Source organism: Wasmannia auropunctata, unplaced genomic scaffold (assembly GCF_000956235.1).
Source record: "Wasmannia auropunctata unplaced genomic scaffold, wasmannia.A_1.0 LD336116.1, whole genome shotgun sequence".
Taxonomy (NCBI): Eukaryota; Metazoa; Arthropoda; class Insecta; order Hymenoptera; family Formicidae; genus Wasmannia; species Wasmannia auropunctata.
The window spans coordinates 3,359,787-3,375,856 of record NW_012026774.1 but is presented as its reverse complement, the minus strand read 5'-3'; the positions used below and the strand labels follow the sequence as shown (position 1 = coordinate 3,375,856).

Sequence of the window (16,070 nt, the reverse complement as noted above, 5' to 3'; positions counted from 1 at the left end):
TTTTCGGCTTTACATCAAGCCCTCTTCAGTCTTTTGTAAAATATTACATACGTGTCGCTTCACCTTCGTGTGTTACATACATAATTGTCAGATACTGTGTCTAATTATCACAGCGAATAATTAGACACAGCATTTGACAATTACATATGTATGTAACATACGAAGGTGAAGGGACATGTACTTATGTAACATTTTATTATAAAAGACCAATGAATTTTATTATTAAAACAAATCTCAATACACATAATAACTGTCAAAACATGTAATGACAGCCGCTCAACGAAGCATAGTGAGATAATCAATCAGCATCACGGAAAAGCGGCAACAGATAATTTCGAGAAATGCGAGTTATCGACTTAACATGCCTTTTTTTAGATAGGATTCTGAAATATATTTCTTAATCGATTAACTCATTAATTATTAATTTATTTTATATTTCTGAAATTTTTGTTGTAAAAGAAATTAATTTCCTTCATAAATAATTAAATCGTATCTTTGCAAATACGTTACTGTATTCTCTTTTAGTCGTGAGGTTATTATTACCCCTTTTCGAAACTTTCCGTAAAAAGAATTTGTTATTTTTATAGAGCTATCACGTGTATAACGTCATAAATATGTCTGTCTCGTGAAAAATTACGTGAAAGACTCTACGCGAAAAGGTCTTGTATGTGTATTCTCAAAATAGCCTGTCATTGAAGCTTTGTCGCCCGTATAGGAGGGGACTTGCTTCGAGCTCGAGAGGTGCACAACCCTTCGACGAGGTCATTCGCGCATATACAGCGGATAAAGAAAATGTATCATGACTTGTTCACTGTAGATAGCCTTTAACGTACAGCGGTAATTAAACTTTTACGTGTCCGGGTATATTTATTATAGATAAACACGGATAAGAGATGCAAACAGAAAGTAACATTTTTTCAAACGGAATACGATAAAATAAATTCATGCCAAACGCAACAAGAACAATGTTTATATAAAAAAAAAATATTAAGCCACGTGGATATTCTTTCCGCGCATCATCAAATATTCTGTCATTTTTTCAGAGCACACCTGCAAAGATTTTCGATGCACTCAAAATGAATTCTGCATCGAGACAGATCTCCTTTGTGACGGCGTGAACCACTGCGGCGACGGATCTGATGAGGCCACTTCCACCCTTTGTGCCAGTGAGTTCTAATTACTACAAGTTTATTATTCTTCTGAAACTTGATCCTCAGTAATTTTACATGTAAAAGTTTACACTCACAGGTCTTGAAAATTAATCTCGCAGATATTAGTAAATCAAAGTATCAAAAAGATAGTTTATATTTTATAATCTCCCTATTCCACTAGAACAGCTCGTTGATGATGTTGCATTGTATACTATTATTTCGAATGCCAGTAATTAGCATTGTATGTGGTAACAATGTGCTAGTTAACATGAAATCAATATGTTCGCCATCAAGCTGCACATCAAGAAACTATGTGTACATATCTTTTGAGACACGCTATATTTAATGAGCAAAGCGATTTAGATCGCGAAGATATAATCTCGCATGATTTAGTATGCTTAGTCATGCGTTAGTTTAAAAAAAAAAATAATTAAAACAGAAAACATGAATTTCGAAAATGTTTTATCAAACGTTAACCGTAAATAATTTTAATTCGGTATGAAATGGTTAAAATGAGATAAATTTGTGCAATTTGTAAATCACATTTACAGAAATATAAGGGCTTTATAAAATATGGTATGCGTGTGCGAATGTTGTGTGACGGTAATAATTTTATTTATTTCGCGTAATTTATGAAAACCCAGATTTAATTTCTTTGAATATATAAATAAAGTCAGAGTTTCCATTTTTTTCATACACCCGACGATTTGTCGAGCGTTTCGTTAATTACACAAACCTAACGATTTTTCAGGTTTTTTTCTATACGTGAAAAAAGTAAGTGTTATTATTTGGCAGAGAAATAGTTGCACAAATGCGCGCGAACCAAATTTACATAACATTTATGTTAATGGTTGAAAGTACGCGTGCGCCGACATCTGAAGAGGTTAATTGCCGTGTATTCATTACATATCCAAGAGTAACTCGCAATAGCGGCGGAGAGTAAATTACAAACTTGTCGCATAATGCTTGCGCCCGCTCGGAGGAATTTAGCATATTCTACTGATATTTTGTTAATTCGCCATATTCCTGTCACAATTTCCGACTTCAATTAGCAAACAGTTAATTTGCACCATTTCGCGATTATACAAGCAATATTAGCAATATTATGTAAACAATTACCATGAAAATATGTATCTAGATAATAATGAAATAATTTTTAAGTGCGAGTCATTGAGCAATATACAACAACTTTGTTGTAATTTTGTAACAATTCTGATAATTTTCACGAAATTATTAATTTTATGCATAAAGTTTTCACTATTATTTTGTACATCGTACTTTGTGAGCCACTATCGTTTATTTTACCACTATCGTAACCATCATCGATTCATTCAAAAATTAACGTTGGCCATAAAGTTTTTTTATTACTTGCGTTATTTACGGATATCGTGCTGTGTAAAGGTAAAACACGAAGAGTACATGTTGCTATATCGATTTCCTGATTCGATGAAAGTGCACGCGTGTCAGGTTAGATCTTTGATCCGTTGACGAAGCGCGTTTAATTATCAAGTGTTTGAGCTTCAACAAGAAATTCGCTCTATTGTCTTTTCCTCATTGTTTTTACGTGATGCGCTGTTTATTAATAAAGAAAAAAATCTCTTTTATTAAATGATCTATTATAATAAAGAAAAGAATCTCTTTTTTTTTAAATAAAAGAGCTTCTTTAGATAAAAATCAAAACTGTGCAGATTTTCCGTTTTAAAAAGTTAATTAAAAATTATGAAACGGTTACATTGTGTAACTTTTATAATATTTTCTCATATATTTAACTAATATTTTTTTCCATGTTTTTTATAATTATGGCTTTGATTTATAAATTAAGTTATAACGTTACAGAATTATATATACTATACATTTATATACCTATACACACATGTGTATGTATATTGCTTTTTTCTCTTTATATGTGCGCTATTTTTATTATACTTCGATCGATTTAAAGCGCAACTCTGTTTTTCAAGTTAAACTTTTCTGATTAATGTTTTTCCATTGTAACTTCAGATTCCGAGGCATCAACGATCCTAGGCATGCAGACTACTTGGTTCGCCATCGCCCTTGTTTTTCTGATACTCAGCATGGGCGGCCTGGTAACGGCGGCGGTTCTCTGCTTTTGCAGGCAGCGTGTTCCTACCCCGAGGCATCCCCATAACGCGCACAATGCTCAGTCTCATCCCCCAGTCAGCTTCCCATGTGAGTCACAAAAAACCACCCTTACACGTACACGATCGATTCGCGCGTCCGTTGTCGCTGTCGTTGCAACCACTCGTAGTCGGTGCAACCTTGCTACCGTTAACCATCTCGTTTTCTTTGTGGTTTTACTTTGCGTTACTGTTACGTTAAAACACGGGGAAAATCTTTTTCATTCTCGCGACTCGGATTGCGTAATGTCGTTACTCTAAACAACTGTACTTTAATAATCGCACGAGAACATACCATTAAAAATAATTTTTATAAATTGAATGATCAATATTAATTACTGTTATTAACTGTAAAGCCTTCAATTTTTTGTCAGAATATTTTAATACAGAAGTTATACATGTAGATTAATTCTTGAGAAATATGATAATTGCATGAGACAGTCAATTTCGAGAATTAAGAAAATTAATTGAATTATATGCGGGTAAATATTAAATATATGCTCAAAAAGTAGCAACTTTCTTTTTATCAAGAATTTTCTCTGATGATAAAAAACGAAAAGTTAGAGCAATTATAAAACGAAGTTGGAACATTTACAAGACATGCTGTAAATTAAGTATTTTAAAGCACATTTTTAAGAATTTATTATATATACATTCTTTTTTTTTACGCTAAATATGCATTTATGAAAATTCTGTTTTCACAGCACGGACTACATTAATACTTATAAAATTAATTAATTTTCCTCTGAACATGTTAGCAAGCGCATTTAGCCGATTTGCTACAAAGTTGCGCCCTGCACGGGTCGAGCCAATGATCAAAGGACGCACGCGTTCGCGATTACGGCATAAAATATTCATTTATTTATATTATCACACGTTCACATCAGAGCACCATTATGTCTCATATCATTATACAGAAATGAGGTCATAGACATCAGTATATTGTTCCTGACCAGTTCGATATAAAATATTACCTGTATCTGTTAGCATATTCATCTCCTAAACAAACGTTTTAAAAATCACTGCCATAAATCAGGAATATCGTTTTTCAGAAAAAGAAGTTATCAATGGATTTCATAGACAATCGAATGGAATAGAATTGTTAATTTAGCACGTAATCTAGAACGCCTTGTCGATTCTATGTTTCAATCAAGAATTATTTATCTCTTAAGATTTTCATGAAGACATCTTGTTATATAAATGTCTTTTCTATGAATACTTTTTGTCCATCTGACTTGCAAATGATTTCAAAAATATATTCTATGCATTTCATCATTGTACATTAACTACAAATATATATTAATATTAAAGTGATGTGTATCTAAATTCTTGTACATATTATGCGTTAATTAATATATGATTATCTATCAGCACGTTTGTGTGGCTTAATAACGGATTATATATAATAATGAAGGATTGTCCCGAATTCGGAATTATAACAATATAATTACATTTACGAAATGTTACATTATCATGCACCGTCATTTGGCCGTCGCGTGCTCGTACTCGATTATGCTGATCTCATTCGAACACCCCGTATGTAGTGTTTACTTTTCATTTGATTTGCGTAGCGGTCTACCGCGCACTTCTGCACGTCATCTCGTTCCATGACAGCGATTCTAATTAATTAATTTAATCAGATTTGACAGGCGCATTTGGCGATCCGCATCCGTCAATCATCTAGTCGCGGTTGACCATTAAATTTATTTGTGGACGGAAGGTTAAATAACATTCGCGGTTTATGCAAATTGTTTCTCGACTTCATCGTTTTACGTGATTTATGTTCGTGTTGTCGTCAAGCGGTTCCCTTAAGATAAACTGCGTTTCTTTAATATCGCCAGTCAGAATAATTACTTATACTATTATAAACTATTACAAACGAATTAGATGTGAAAAGAAACGTTTGCTGAAATATATATGACGCTTATTTGAAAATATTTTACTCTTTTACTGCTAATTTTTTAAATTTTCTTTTCCGCAAAATTTTATAACGGAATTAGTACTACTAAATATTGAAGAACTCAAAAGATTACGCAAATGCAGAGAGCAATATTCTGTATACTACATAAAATATAATCAGAATTTGTTTTCTCCATTTATGTATATGATTTATATTTTACCAACATGCTTTCGCAATATAAATCAATCGCGCATTATGATTTCATCGATATTTTGCCTTTCTAAGGCGCGCTTGACGTCTTAAGATATTTTCTAAGTGTGTGAGGCTATCTCTCAGTAAAGGCTGTGCCTTCTTCACACAAGCAGCGCCTTTGTCTTCAAGTATATAAATAAAACACGTAATGGGAACAAATGTCTCACGACGCGAATTCGTGACAATCGTGACATCGCTACGCGAACTTGCGACCTTTCAATATAGAACAAAGCCGGCCTAAATATCTGCGGTCGGCGCTGAATTAATCAGGAACCATCGACGCGATTGAATCCCACTCGCTGCTATAATTAAGCAGCGAGATGATCGATAGACCCATTGCGATATTCCGCCGCTTACAACGGCGCCCGTTATTTATTTACGCGTAACTACTATTGCATATCGGCGGCTGTAACGGCGCAACGAAATTAGAGAGCGGGGGCAGATGAAAAAAAAAAGGGAGGGGCAGAAAAACCCGAACACAAAACGAACATTGGTTGTTTTCATTAAGCGATCGAACGCGGCCATACCGCCGCTCCGGTCCACTCGCGCTCGTTTTATAATATCGTTTGGCTTTCTGCGATTTCAATCGGCTAGCATTTCCAGCGCGCGGTATCGCGATGTTTGCCGCAATTCCATCGGTGTATCGCTGTTGTTTTTTGGCCCCACGGTAATCGATAGCAAATAGCGCGTGCCTCGCGGCTTGTTCGTCCCGTTTGTTTATTGCTATTACTAACTGTGAGAAAGAGGATGAAGAGAGAAAAAGAGAGTGAGAGAGAGAGAGAGAGAGAGAGAGAGAGAGAGGATGGGAAGGGAGACAGAACGAGAACGAGAGAGTGGAACTCGCACTCGCGTTTAAATTAGTTTAATATACGAGAGAGTCGGGACTCTATCTCGCGCGCGTTGGAAATTCGATTATCCGAACGAAACAAACGGCAGACGAGCGCGACGGATAATTAATTCCCGGAGAAATGTGCGTTTTCGGCTGACTAATGGAACAACGTCTGTCTCCGCGAGCGCAGCTTTGCACGCACAGGTATACGAACCACTGCGTTAAGTGATACATTTTCGACGGATTATTGACGCACGGGCTATCGGGCGATGGTGCCACAACGCGCGTTAAGCAGGATCCAGACCAAGCAAACATGCGCGAACGAACGCGAATGAACAATTTGCTTCATTGAGTGACGGCGCCCATTGGCATTCATTAAAGCAAGTTGTTCATTCGCATTTGTTCACGCTCGTCTGCTTGATCTAAATCTATTTAATAGCTTTGTACAAATCTATCTCTTGCGATACTCAATCTATAATCTATAATCTAAATTAAATTGATGCCAGAAGAAAGTAATTCCTAAAAAGCAGCATATTAATACTATAAAGCATTTTTTCGCGTTTTTAAACTTTCCTTTTTCTTTGAACCCGTATATCTTGGAGCTCCTTAACTCTATCGACTTTTAAACATTATGGGCTTGTTCCTTGGTTGATTCTCTATCGATTGAAAAAAAATTAATTTAAATATGTCCATTTTTATTAGTTATAGTAATAAATATGGATGGGGTCTCCGGAACCCCAGTATGTATACGACGTCGTTAAAAAAACAGTGTGTATATCTAGGGTTAACATCATTTATATTTTTTAAAAGAGTAATTCGATCTTCTTTATCAAAAAATAAATAAATTATAAATTGGAGAAAGAAAGAAAGAAGGAGAGAGAGAGAGAAAAGATAATTTAACATATTTGGAAAATTATTATTATTTTATATGTGATATAATATTAAATCAATATGAAACTAAAATAAGCAATAAGAAGAGAATTAAATAAGCAATAAGTAGAATCTAATTAGAAACAAATAGCTAAAATTATTCAAATTTATGTTTAAATAAGATGATCAAATTTGAATCATCACAGTGTGTTTGTGTTATAAATATTATATCCCTCTACATCTTAATAAAGATTTTTGTCTCATCATTAGTACCTTTGTCTACTTTCTCGCGAATCGATAATTTGGTTGATGAAAATAAAAACTAATAGTAAAAGATTTACCTTGATAATTTTCCAGATAATGGATAGAAATTTTTCATGTAGTTAAAAATCATTTTAAGAATCTAAAGTTTTCCTGAGAATTATAACTTTAAGAGTAATTATTGTAAAAGTATCAAAAAGTATATATATCAGGACTCGAGTCCTGATTTATATAAAGACATTATTAATTTTCATGTAACGAAAACACGAAGCTACCAACATTATCGAATTATATTTTGTATATTTTTTATCAGAAATTGTTTGTATAAAAAAAGTATTTAAAAAATTCCCCAAAAATTCTGAAATTTGTGGGGAAGAGCCAAATTCTATCAATTATATCCGAAATTCTGAAAATAGAGTGCTACCTTCGCATGAGATGAAGGCGAAGGCTGTGTGTGAGCGAAGAAGACTAGCTGCTACGTCGTCGCCCCGATTTAATGGAGCGCGTCGGCTTGATAACACGACCGCCGCCGCTTGCGTATTTCAAGATTTATTAGAGACGCGCGTAACACGGACTTTTTGCAATAGTCTGTTTCGAATATGGTAAGCGCGCTAACGCCGCAACAATAAGTCGCGTGTGTACGGTGTACGATAAATCCAATGAAAAAATTATCAGTATATCATTGTTTATCACATTAGAAAAAAAGTACCGTAAGCGTTCTTTCTAATTTCTGTGCTCTCTCCTTTACTTTCAGCTACGTCTGAATTATTCGCGACATAGGAATTAAGACATCTTTTAATCTTCCACCGAGCTCTCCCTTTCCACGCTACATTTTCCAATTTCTTTGAGGTATATTATCGGAATTTTCTCTCATATTTCAGTCCACACGTTTTTCATTGAAATCAATATTGCAAAGTACATAAAATAGTGAGAGATATTTAGTTACTTTTAATTTTTTTAATATTAATTGTAACAAATTAAAATAAATAAAATATATCCTTCTGTTATCTTTTTATTTTATTTTTTTTTATTTCCACATGATATTCTTTCTGGGTATAGTAATTACTCCGTGATCGAATATGAAGCTCGTACGAGCGACAAAAGATGTTCTTTTCATGGTAAATTTTTACACGACGATTTTTGACGAACACTCTCGCGCCGTACGAAATACGCGTTTTGCGGTTGCGTCAGTTTATACGGTATCATGCGCACCACCGCCCATGCGGATATTTGTACATCGATGCGGCGTGCAATCTCACCTACTGCCGTTTTGTCGTATTTCGCATTCGATCGATATTTACTCGCGCTCTAGTGCCAATCACGCACCCGCCGAAAACCCATTCGGGAGTAAAAATCGAATGGTTTCATAGATCGTAATAGCTGGATGAAAATTAATTTTAAGTATAGATGTGAAGTGGATTCAAGATCAAAATTCATGTACCGCAATCCGATTAAAACTCACCGGCATCTCTGCTGACGCATCCTGTGCATCTCGAAGAGCGAAGGTACTCGGAATGTATAATACGATTCTACATCGAAATCAGTCTAGACACAACGCGAATGGCAAATACATCTGAGACCGATACATCTGAGGTCGACGAAAATAACAATAAATCGAAGCGACATAACGAATTTTATATAATAAATATCGAAATAAATATCCACAGTAAATCAACTGAAATACTAATAAATATGAGTAACTATTGTAAAGTGAGTCAAGCTTCGTCAAATATTTATCGTAAAATCTCTACGTGTGTTACATGTAGGAAATTGTACGTTTCAAATAAAATTTCAAAAGAATATAATCGAGAAATACTCAACGTTTAAATAATTTCACTTGATATTTCGCTGTAGCACATTCTCTTTGAAAAAAAAAAAACGCGAATTTCTCACTGTAATAATTGTTTATGCCCGAAATAATTCTTGCTAATATAAAACTACATCAACAATAAAATCATTTTGCATTTGGATGGAAAAAATGAGTATTGTCAAGAGAGTGCAAAATAACTTGCTGCTCGTAAAATAATACCTTCTTTCGAAGAAAAAATTACATTGTATTCCGGAAATTGGAGACAGTGTATGCAGTAAAGGAGAATATCTATTTACAGATGTACCGAGGTATATCGTGTGTCTATTTCTTACAAAATAAATGTCGATATCTCATACCTTTAACTAAAAGTTTTGCATATGCGCTCTTGTTACAATATTCTCTACTATCTCGGGACATACAGAGAAGAATGTAGAATAAATGGAGGCAAAAGATACATCATTGGGAGCTTTGGCTTTGGTCCAAAAAAGACTCGACAATTCCGTCGATGGTGTTCCGACCGGCTGGGAAAATAGAAAAATACTCGTGTGCTGTTCTGCGACGACTCGTTTATGTACGTTTCAATAATAAATAGTTCGCAACAGAGTTTGTAATTGAATACACTTGAAACGGGGAAACAAAATGCAACGCGATTGCGCGCGATAATTAATAAATGCTATTTAAAATACGAAACGATATAAAACGCAAAGAGAAAGATGTTAGCAATCAGAGTATCGCGGGGAATCATTAGGTTTTTAACTAGCAGATTAATGAACATCGAAATACAATAATTCGCATTCATTTACAAAATGACATTTGTATTCGCTCATAAACTAGTGAAATTAATTCATTCAGTGATGAAGCCGCGCACTCGCGGCAATTAATGCAGCTACATGCGATAACATCTATTTCGAGTATGTGTACTTTGGGACGGACCAAATTCGATCGCTAATATATAAGCCATATAAGCTAATTTAGGTATTTCCGCTTATGCTATTGATTTCATCGTTCGTTCATGTAACGCGGATTCCACTTTTAAAATGGAGATTGCAGTATGATTGCCTGATAGGCCGCGCACCACAAATTGAGGTAGCCTGTACTCGGCTATCGATTTTCTTTGAAAATTTAGTATGTAACGCGATTAACGGGGGATCTACGGTAATTGCAATTTTAACCGTAATTAAGCAATGCATGATGAAAATTAAAACGAGCCGCTATGCAAAAATAAATATTCCTGACAATATTGAAACTCTTATTTCGACCAAATTGCAGCGTTTTATTAAATTTTTGCGTCGCATTACATTGATTATTATTATTATTATGCATTTATAGATTTATATTTCTATTTCATGATGCAATCATGCGATTTTAATTATTAATTGCTTTCGCGTAAATTTTAACAACGTAATAATTTGTATGACTGTAAAAATTTATATTTGATATTAAAAATTTGTGTGTGTGTTATCCACTCCTTTTATTAAAATAACGCTACATGAGGATGAAATATTTGCTAATTAATCATATTAATAATTCTTTCCGACCATGTTGCAAGCTCGAATATGGAGTATCTCTTATTCGGATATTCATATTTTCGGGGCACATTGAAATGCATACTTCCGTTTGTATACAGATGCAGACTTTCCACTCTTTCCAGTATGAAATGAGACTACCGATCTACATTTGGAGAATTTTTACAAGTGGTCGTGCATACGGGGATTATGTAGGTGAAATACGAATGAAAGCATTCATCCTTTTCTTTCTTCTTCCCTCCCAGTTTGTAACTTATGTAAATGAGCTCGCTTCAGGTCTTGGTTGGACTCAAAAAGACTGCCGAAAAGTAGAATTTCATATTTTAAGCAAAATATCCAAATCATTCGTGATTTATGATAGTCCATTAAATTACTGCACGCGATATAAACTTATCTTTCAAATATTTTAGTTTTAGGCAATGTTTGATCTATATATTTTTCAATTGTCAAAAAGATAGTCTACATATTATCACTCCGATTTATTATGCAAAACTCGGTATACCGTTTCGATTTATTATTATTTTCATCGAACTCGGATATATCTCACAATGTATTTGCCATTCATGTTGCGTCTAGACTGGTTCCGATGTAGAACGATAATCTAATAAAATATACTGCATGCGATAAACTTGTCTTTCTAATATTTTAGTTCCAATTTCAGGCAATATTCGATTTATATATTTTTTTCAATTGTCTCTCGTGGATCGATAGATTTTCTTCTATCTTAATTATTGCAATAATAACAATAATATATCCCATAATTTGCATACATTTGCCGTAGTAAATGTCAAATGACTGGAAATACATAAGGCGTTGTGACATAGAGTTATTCAGATGACAATCAATAATATTAATAATTTAGGTATTAATATAGACACGCATAATTGGGACGGATTTTAGACCAATCATACGTCACGTACGGCAACGAATGTAAAAGTATTTTTGATCACGATTAACATTCACATCCTCGCCGGTCGCGAAAGTTTATTGATATGTTTGTAGGCTGCGTGCCAACTCGAACGAAATTTCACCTTCTCTCGTGCGTTTTATCGCAACGGAAGTAACGAACGAACACTTTCACGAGCTCTTCCGAAACGCGCGGGTCCTACACGGTGAATCCGTGTCGGAACGATCGAACGGACACTTTATTCCTTACAGGTAAGGAAACGACACTTATTTTCGAGCTTCGATGACATTTGGTAGTACAATCGCGGATAATTATTGCGAATGAGACTCGAGCCTGTAACAGGAAGTTAGCGCATTATTCAAAGCAGCTTTCGATGTCATTGGTACTAGTCACGCGATGCAGGGTAGGGTACATGTTATCGTGTCCGTACTGTAAATCAAAGATATCAACTTCTAATTACTTGAATCGCGTCCGGCAGTAAAAGCTCCTTTCTATAAAATATTATCATGATAAAATATGTTTCTTTCAATCACACAGCACAAAGATTCTGTAACGCTAAAACATTTTTTACAAATTTAAATCGTTTTTCCCAAAAGTCGAATTAATTATTAATTGCTTCAAAATCAATGTGCATGAATTAAAGTCTGGAAATATTGATTTCGAAATGAAGAAATCAAAGTTTTATTAATTATATTAAATAGTAGATTCGATTGGTATTCGATCATTAAACTATAAAATTACATCGTCAGTTAATATTATATAATTCTGGTTCGAATTCTCTCTCTATTACAAGTTAGAAGAAAAATTCATTTATCTACTACGGTGAGAAAATTTTATTTGTGTACAAATTTCGATATACCTAATACTGATCGATGCGCACAATTCTGACAAGCGGCGGTTAAGGAAACACGCGTATCTCGGAAATACCCAATTTGTCCTACAAGAGGCGAGTGCCATTACAGTTCACATGCCGTTGCATCATCTCCTGTATTCGTCGACGTGGTGAATTCTAACCCGCCAATCGTGCACCCAAGCCTTTATCGATCCGTCGCCATTGCCGTAATCATTTCTCGAATCGCCTGCTCGTCAACCGCTTTTGCATACAATCACTCCATTGATTATGTCGCCGTTAGCATTTTACTACTGTTGGTATCAGTCGAGTATATCAGTGATAACTTTAACCAGCCAACACCAGTCTATTTCGCGAAGTGCGTCGCAACTGTTGGACGCTTGCAACGTGCAAGTGCACAACAGCGAACAACGTCGTGCAGTGTGCTTTAGTTCGTCCTCGCATCGGTTCGACCTACGCGGAGTTGCACCGTAGTTTCGCGCGCAGAGTGGTGAGTGGTGAAAAGAACATCGTGATTTTTCTTTTTGAGAAAATAACAATTCAATTTTCTAGATTGATTGAGTGCATTCGTCGTGATTAATCCTTTCTCGGAGTATTATGCATTGTTATATAAATGTTAAAATTTTTTTTCTTATTTATACTAAAAAATTATTTCCGTTATATTTTGATATTATCTCGGAAAGTTAACATATTTTGATGTATGGTATTTCGTATTTATCTTATCGTTCGTGTAGTATATATATATATATATATATATATTGAAACCAAAAAGATAAACGTGCGCGAAGTGTTTTGTGAACATCGACTTTTGAGTCGACAAAAGCTAGAATTTCATTCTTATTGAGATAAAAATTTTAAAGACTCCGTCTTTACATGCTATACCGCAAAAATTTGAATTTGTCATTGTTCTTCGACGTACTTAATTCTTCGAGAAGACTTTAAATTTTTTAACCACATCGCTAAAAATAGCGGCATATACTTTTCGTGACTCACCTCGCGCGCGCGTGCGCATCGATCCGCGACTGATCAAACGTTCCTGTTAAAACGTCGCCGCGTGCGGCGGGTGCTCTTTAGGGATTCCAACCTCGTCGAGGCTCGTCCAGTACGTGCCGTTTTCGCCCGCGACGATCGACCAGTCGCCGCAGCGACCAGTTCCCGCCAGACAGTCGCTTGAAATCATTCGCGGACGTACCTTCGCGCGGTATCACGGTCAAGGTGGAGCTTCCGAAGAATCCAAGATGACGATCACCAACCAGGCTGGTTGTCCACCAACCTGGCGGATTTTGACGATTCTTCTGTTAATCTGCGAGTTCGCCGCGGCCGCGAACATACAACAAACGACCTTCGTCGTGAGCAACACCGTGGACGATCGAGTCGGTAGAGATTACTTCGTGGGGCCCTGCCTGGTGAACACCAATCAGACCTGTCCCGATGAAGAAGTGATGTTCTTTCTCTATACCGAGCACAATCCAGACGAGGGACAGCAATTGCTTGTCAACAATACCGGCTCGAATCTCGCCGACACCAACTTCGTGGCGGCGTCGCCCACGAAGATCATCGTGCACGGTTACAATTCGGACATGCAGCTGAGTTACTTGGTGAATATCAGAACCGAGTACCTGAAGAGGGGCCGTTACAATCTCATAGCGCTCGACTGGCATCGTTTGTCGTCGGCACCGTGTTACCCCGTGGCCGTCCACAACGTGCCGCACGTGGGCGACTGTCTGGCACAGCTGGTCGACCGTCTGAGAGACTACGGTGCCCGGGATATCCACGTGATCGGCTTCAGTCTGGGCGCCCATGTACCCGCTTTCACGGCCAACGTGTTACGGCCGTACAAGCTCCCGAGGATCACCGGCCTCGATCCGGCGATGCCGCTCTTCGTCACCGTCGACAAGGACGAGAAGCTCGACGCGAGCGACGCCGAGTTCGTCGACGTGTTGCACACGAACGCCTTCATTCAGGGCAAAATCGAGCCGAGCGGTCATATCGACTTTTACATGAACGGCGGTGTCAATCAACCCGGTTGCTGGGAGCACGGGAATCCTTTCGGATGCAACCATCACCGGGCGGCGGAGTACTTCGCCGAGTCGATCAACACGAAAGTCGGTTTCTGGGGCTGGCCCTGTTCCGGTTTCGTAGCTTATCTGCTGGGTCTCTGCCCGCCCAGATTTCCCGCGGTGCTCATGGGCGAGGATATCGATAGGAAGTATCGGGGATTTCATCTGGTGAAGACGAGAGCGCAGAGCCCGTACGCGGACGGAATGTTCACGGTGGAGGATCTTTACTAGCAGAATTTTTCCTAGTGATCGCGATAGTATCTCACTTGAAGATTTTCTCCTCGATATGGTGAAAATGGTGCGAATACAGGACTCCATATAAATTGATAAACCGTGAGAAAAGGGACATCGCTACGAGACGTAAAAATTCTTTCTGTTAATATCATCTCGCGTGTCAGGAAGATTTAAACATCTCACAATCAGTGATGCCAAATATTTTATCGGGGAAATATTATTGTATAGGTATTATTCAGTCGTAGTAAACTCCAATAGAGAATATGTTCAAAGATACATATCAATATGAAAAACATATTGATAAAACATATCAATATGAAAGACATATTGATAAATTAACTGACGCATCATACACTTGCTTCAAATTTTAAAAAGGTACTATGTAATCCGTAAATAGTTTTTTCTTAAAGATAATGTGATACAATTTACAACAAATAGACTTTGTAAGATCCTATTTATTTAGAAATTAGTTGCGGGAGTCAATAGAAACTATTTGTTATATTATAGTTTAAAGTAAATTATTACACATTATTACTATAAATGCAAAATGTAAATGAGAATAAAATTATTTCGATATATTAATATAGAATTATTTCGAATATATAATAAAAAGGAAAATGCAATAATAAAAGGTAGCAGAAGTATCTTGGATATTAAGTGAATTTTATCAATTGAGTCAACTGCATTGATTGAACAAAATTGACGATCAGTGTTGAGTGGAGTCTCGTGAGACGTTTGACGACTTCGGAAGTCGTCACGAGTCCGTGAACTTCATGTTGCGCGAGATCTACTAGCAATAACAAGCATATCAGATAACTGCCGAGATTTGTTAATCGATGTGCTAGAGATAAGTGGGGCAAACAAAATCGCGACGATAATTCAATTTTTGATCAAATGTATAGTATTCAAATAAAATGTTTATCTGTCTATCTGTTTATCTTCTGTTTATCTATCTATCAAGTTGTTCGCCTGTTTCAATTGCTTTACATTCCTTCTGACACATTTTCCCGATGACGATATTGTCAAGCTTCAAGAGGGCTAAATTTACAGGCTTGCGAATCTTTCCTAATCAATCTCATCTCTCCTTATTTATTATTCCATAAATAGTCTCCGTGAGTATAATAATAATGAACAAATATGTATGGTTTTTATATTAAAACATAGGTACATATCTGATATATTTGAAATACGCGACATGATAGGTTGAAATGAAATATGGGTCGATTAAGAATGCAATATACCGAGGAAAATTTTCTGTGCGAACCGTTTGTGATTTTATCTT

General features: G+C 36.2%; 1 protein-coding gene across 1 annotated transcript in view; it reads left to right on the top strand.

The window, feature by feature from the left end:
* The window catches only part of LOC105448430 (hepatic triacylglycerol lipase-like), a 39,560-nt gene extending 23,835 nt beyond the window's left edge, over positions 1–15,725 (top strand). The window contains exons 3-5 of the mRNA XM_011686965.1: positions 1,044–1,166; positions 3,153–3,341; positions 13,569–15,725. Coding sequence (XP_011685267.1) covers positions 1,044–1,166; positions 3,153–3,341; positions 13,569–14,785 — 1,529 coding nt within the window. The 3' untranslated portion in view covers positions 14,786–15,725. The remainder of the gene's footprint in view (positions 1–1,043; positions 1,167–3,152; positions 3,342–13,568) is intronic.
* Positions 15,726–16,070: the final 345 nt, after the last annotated feature.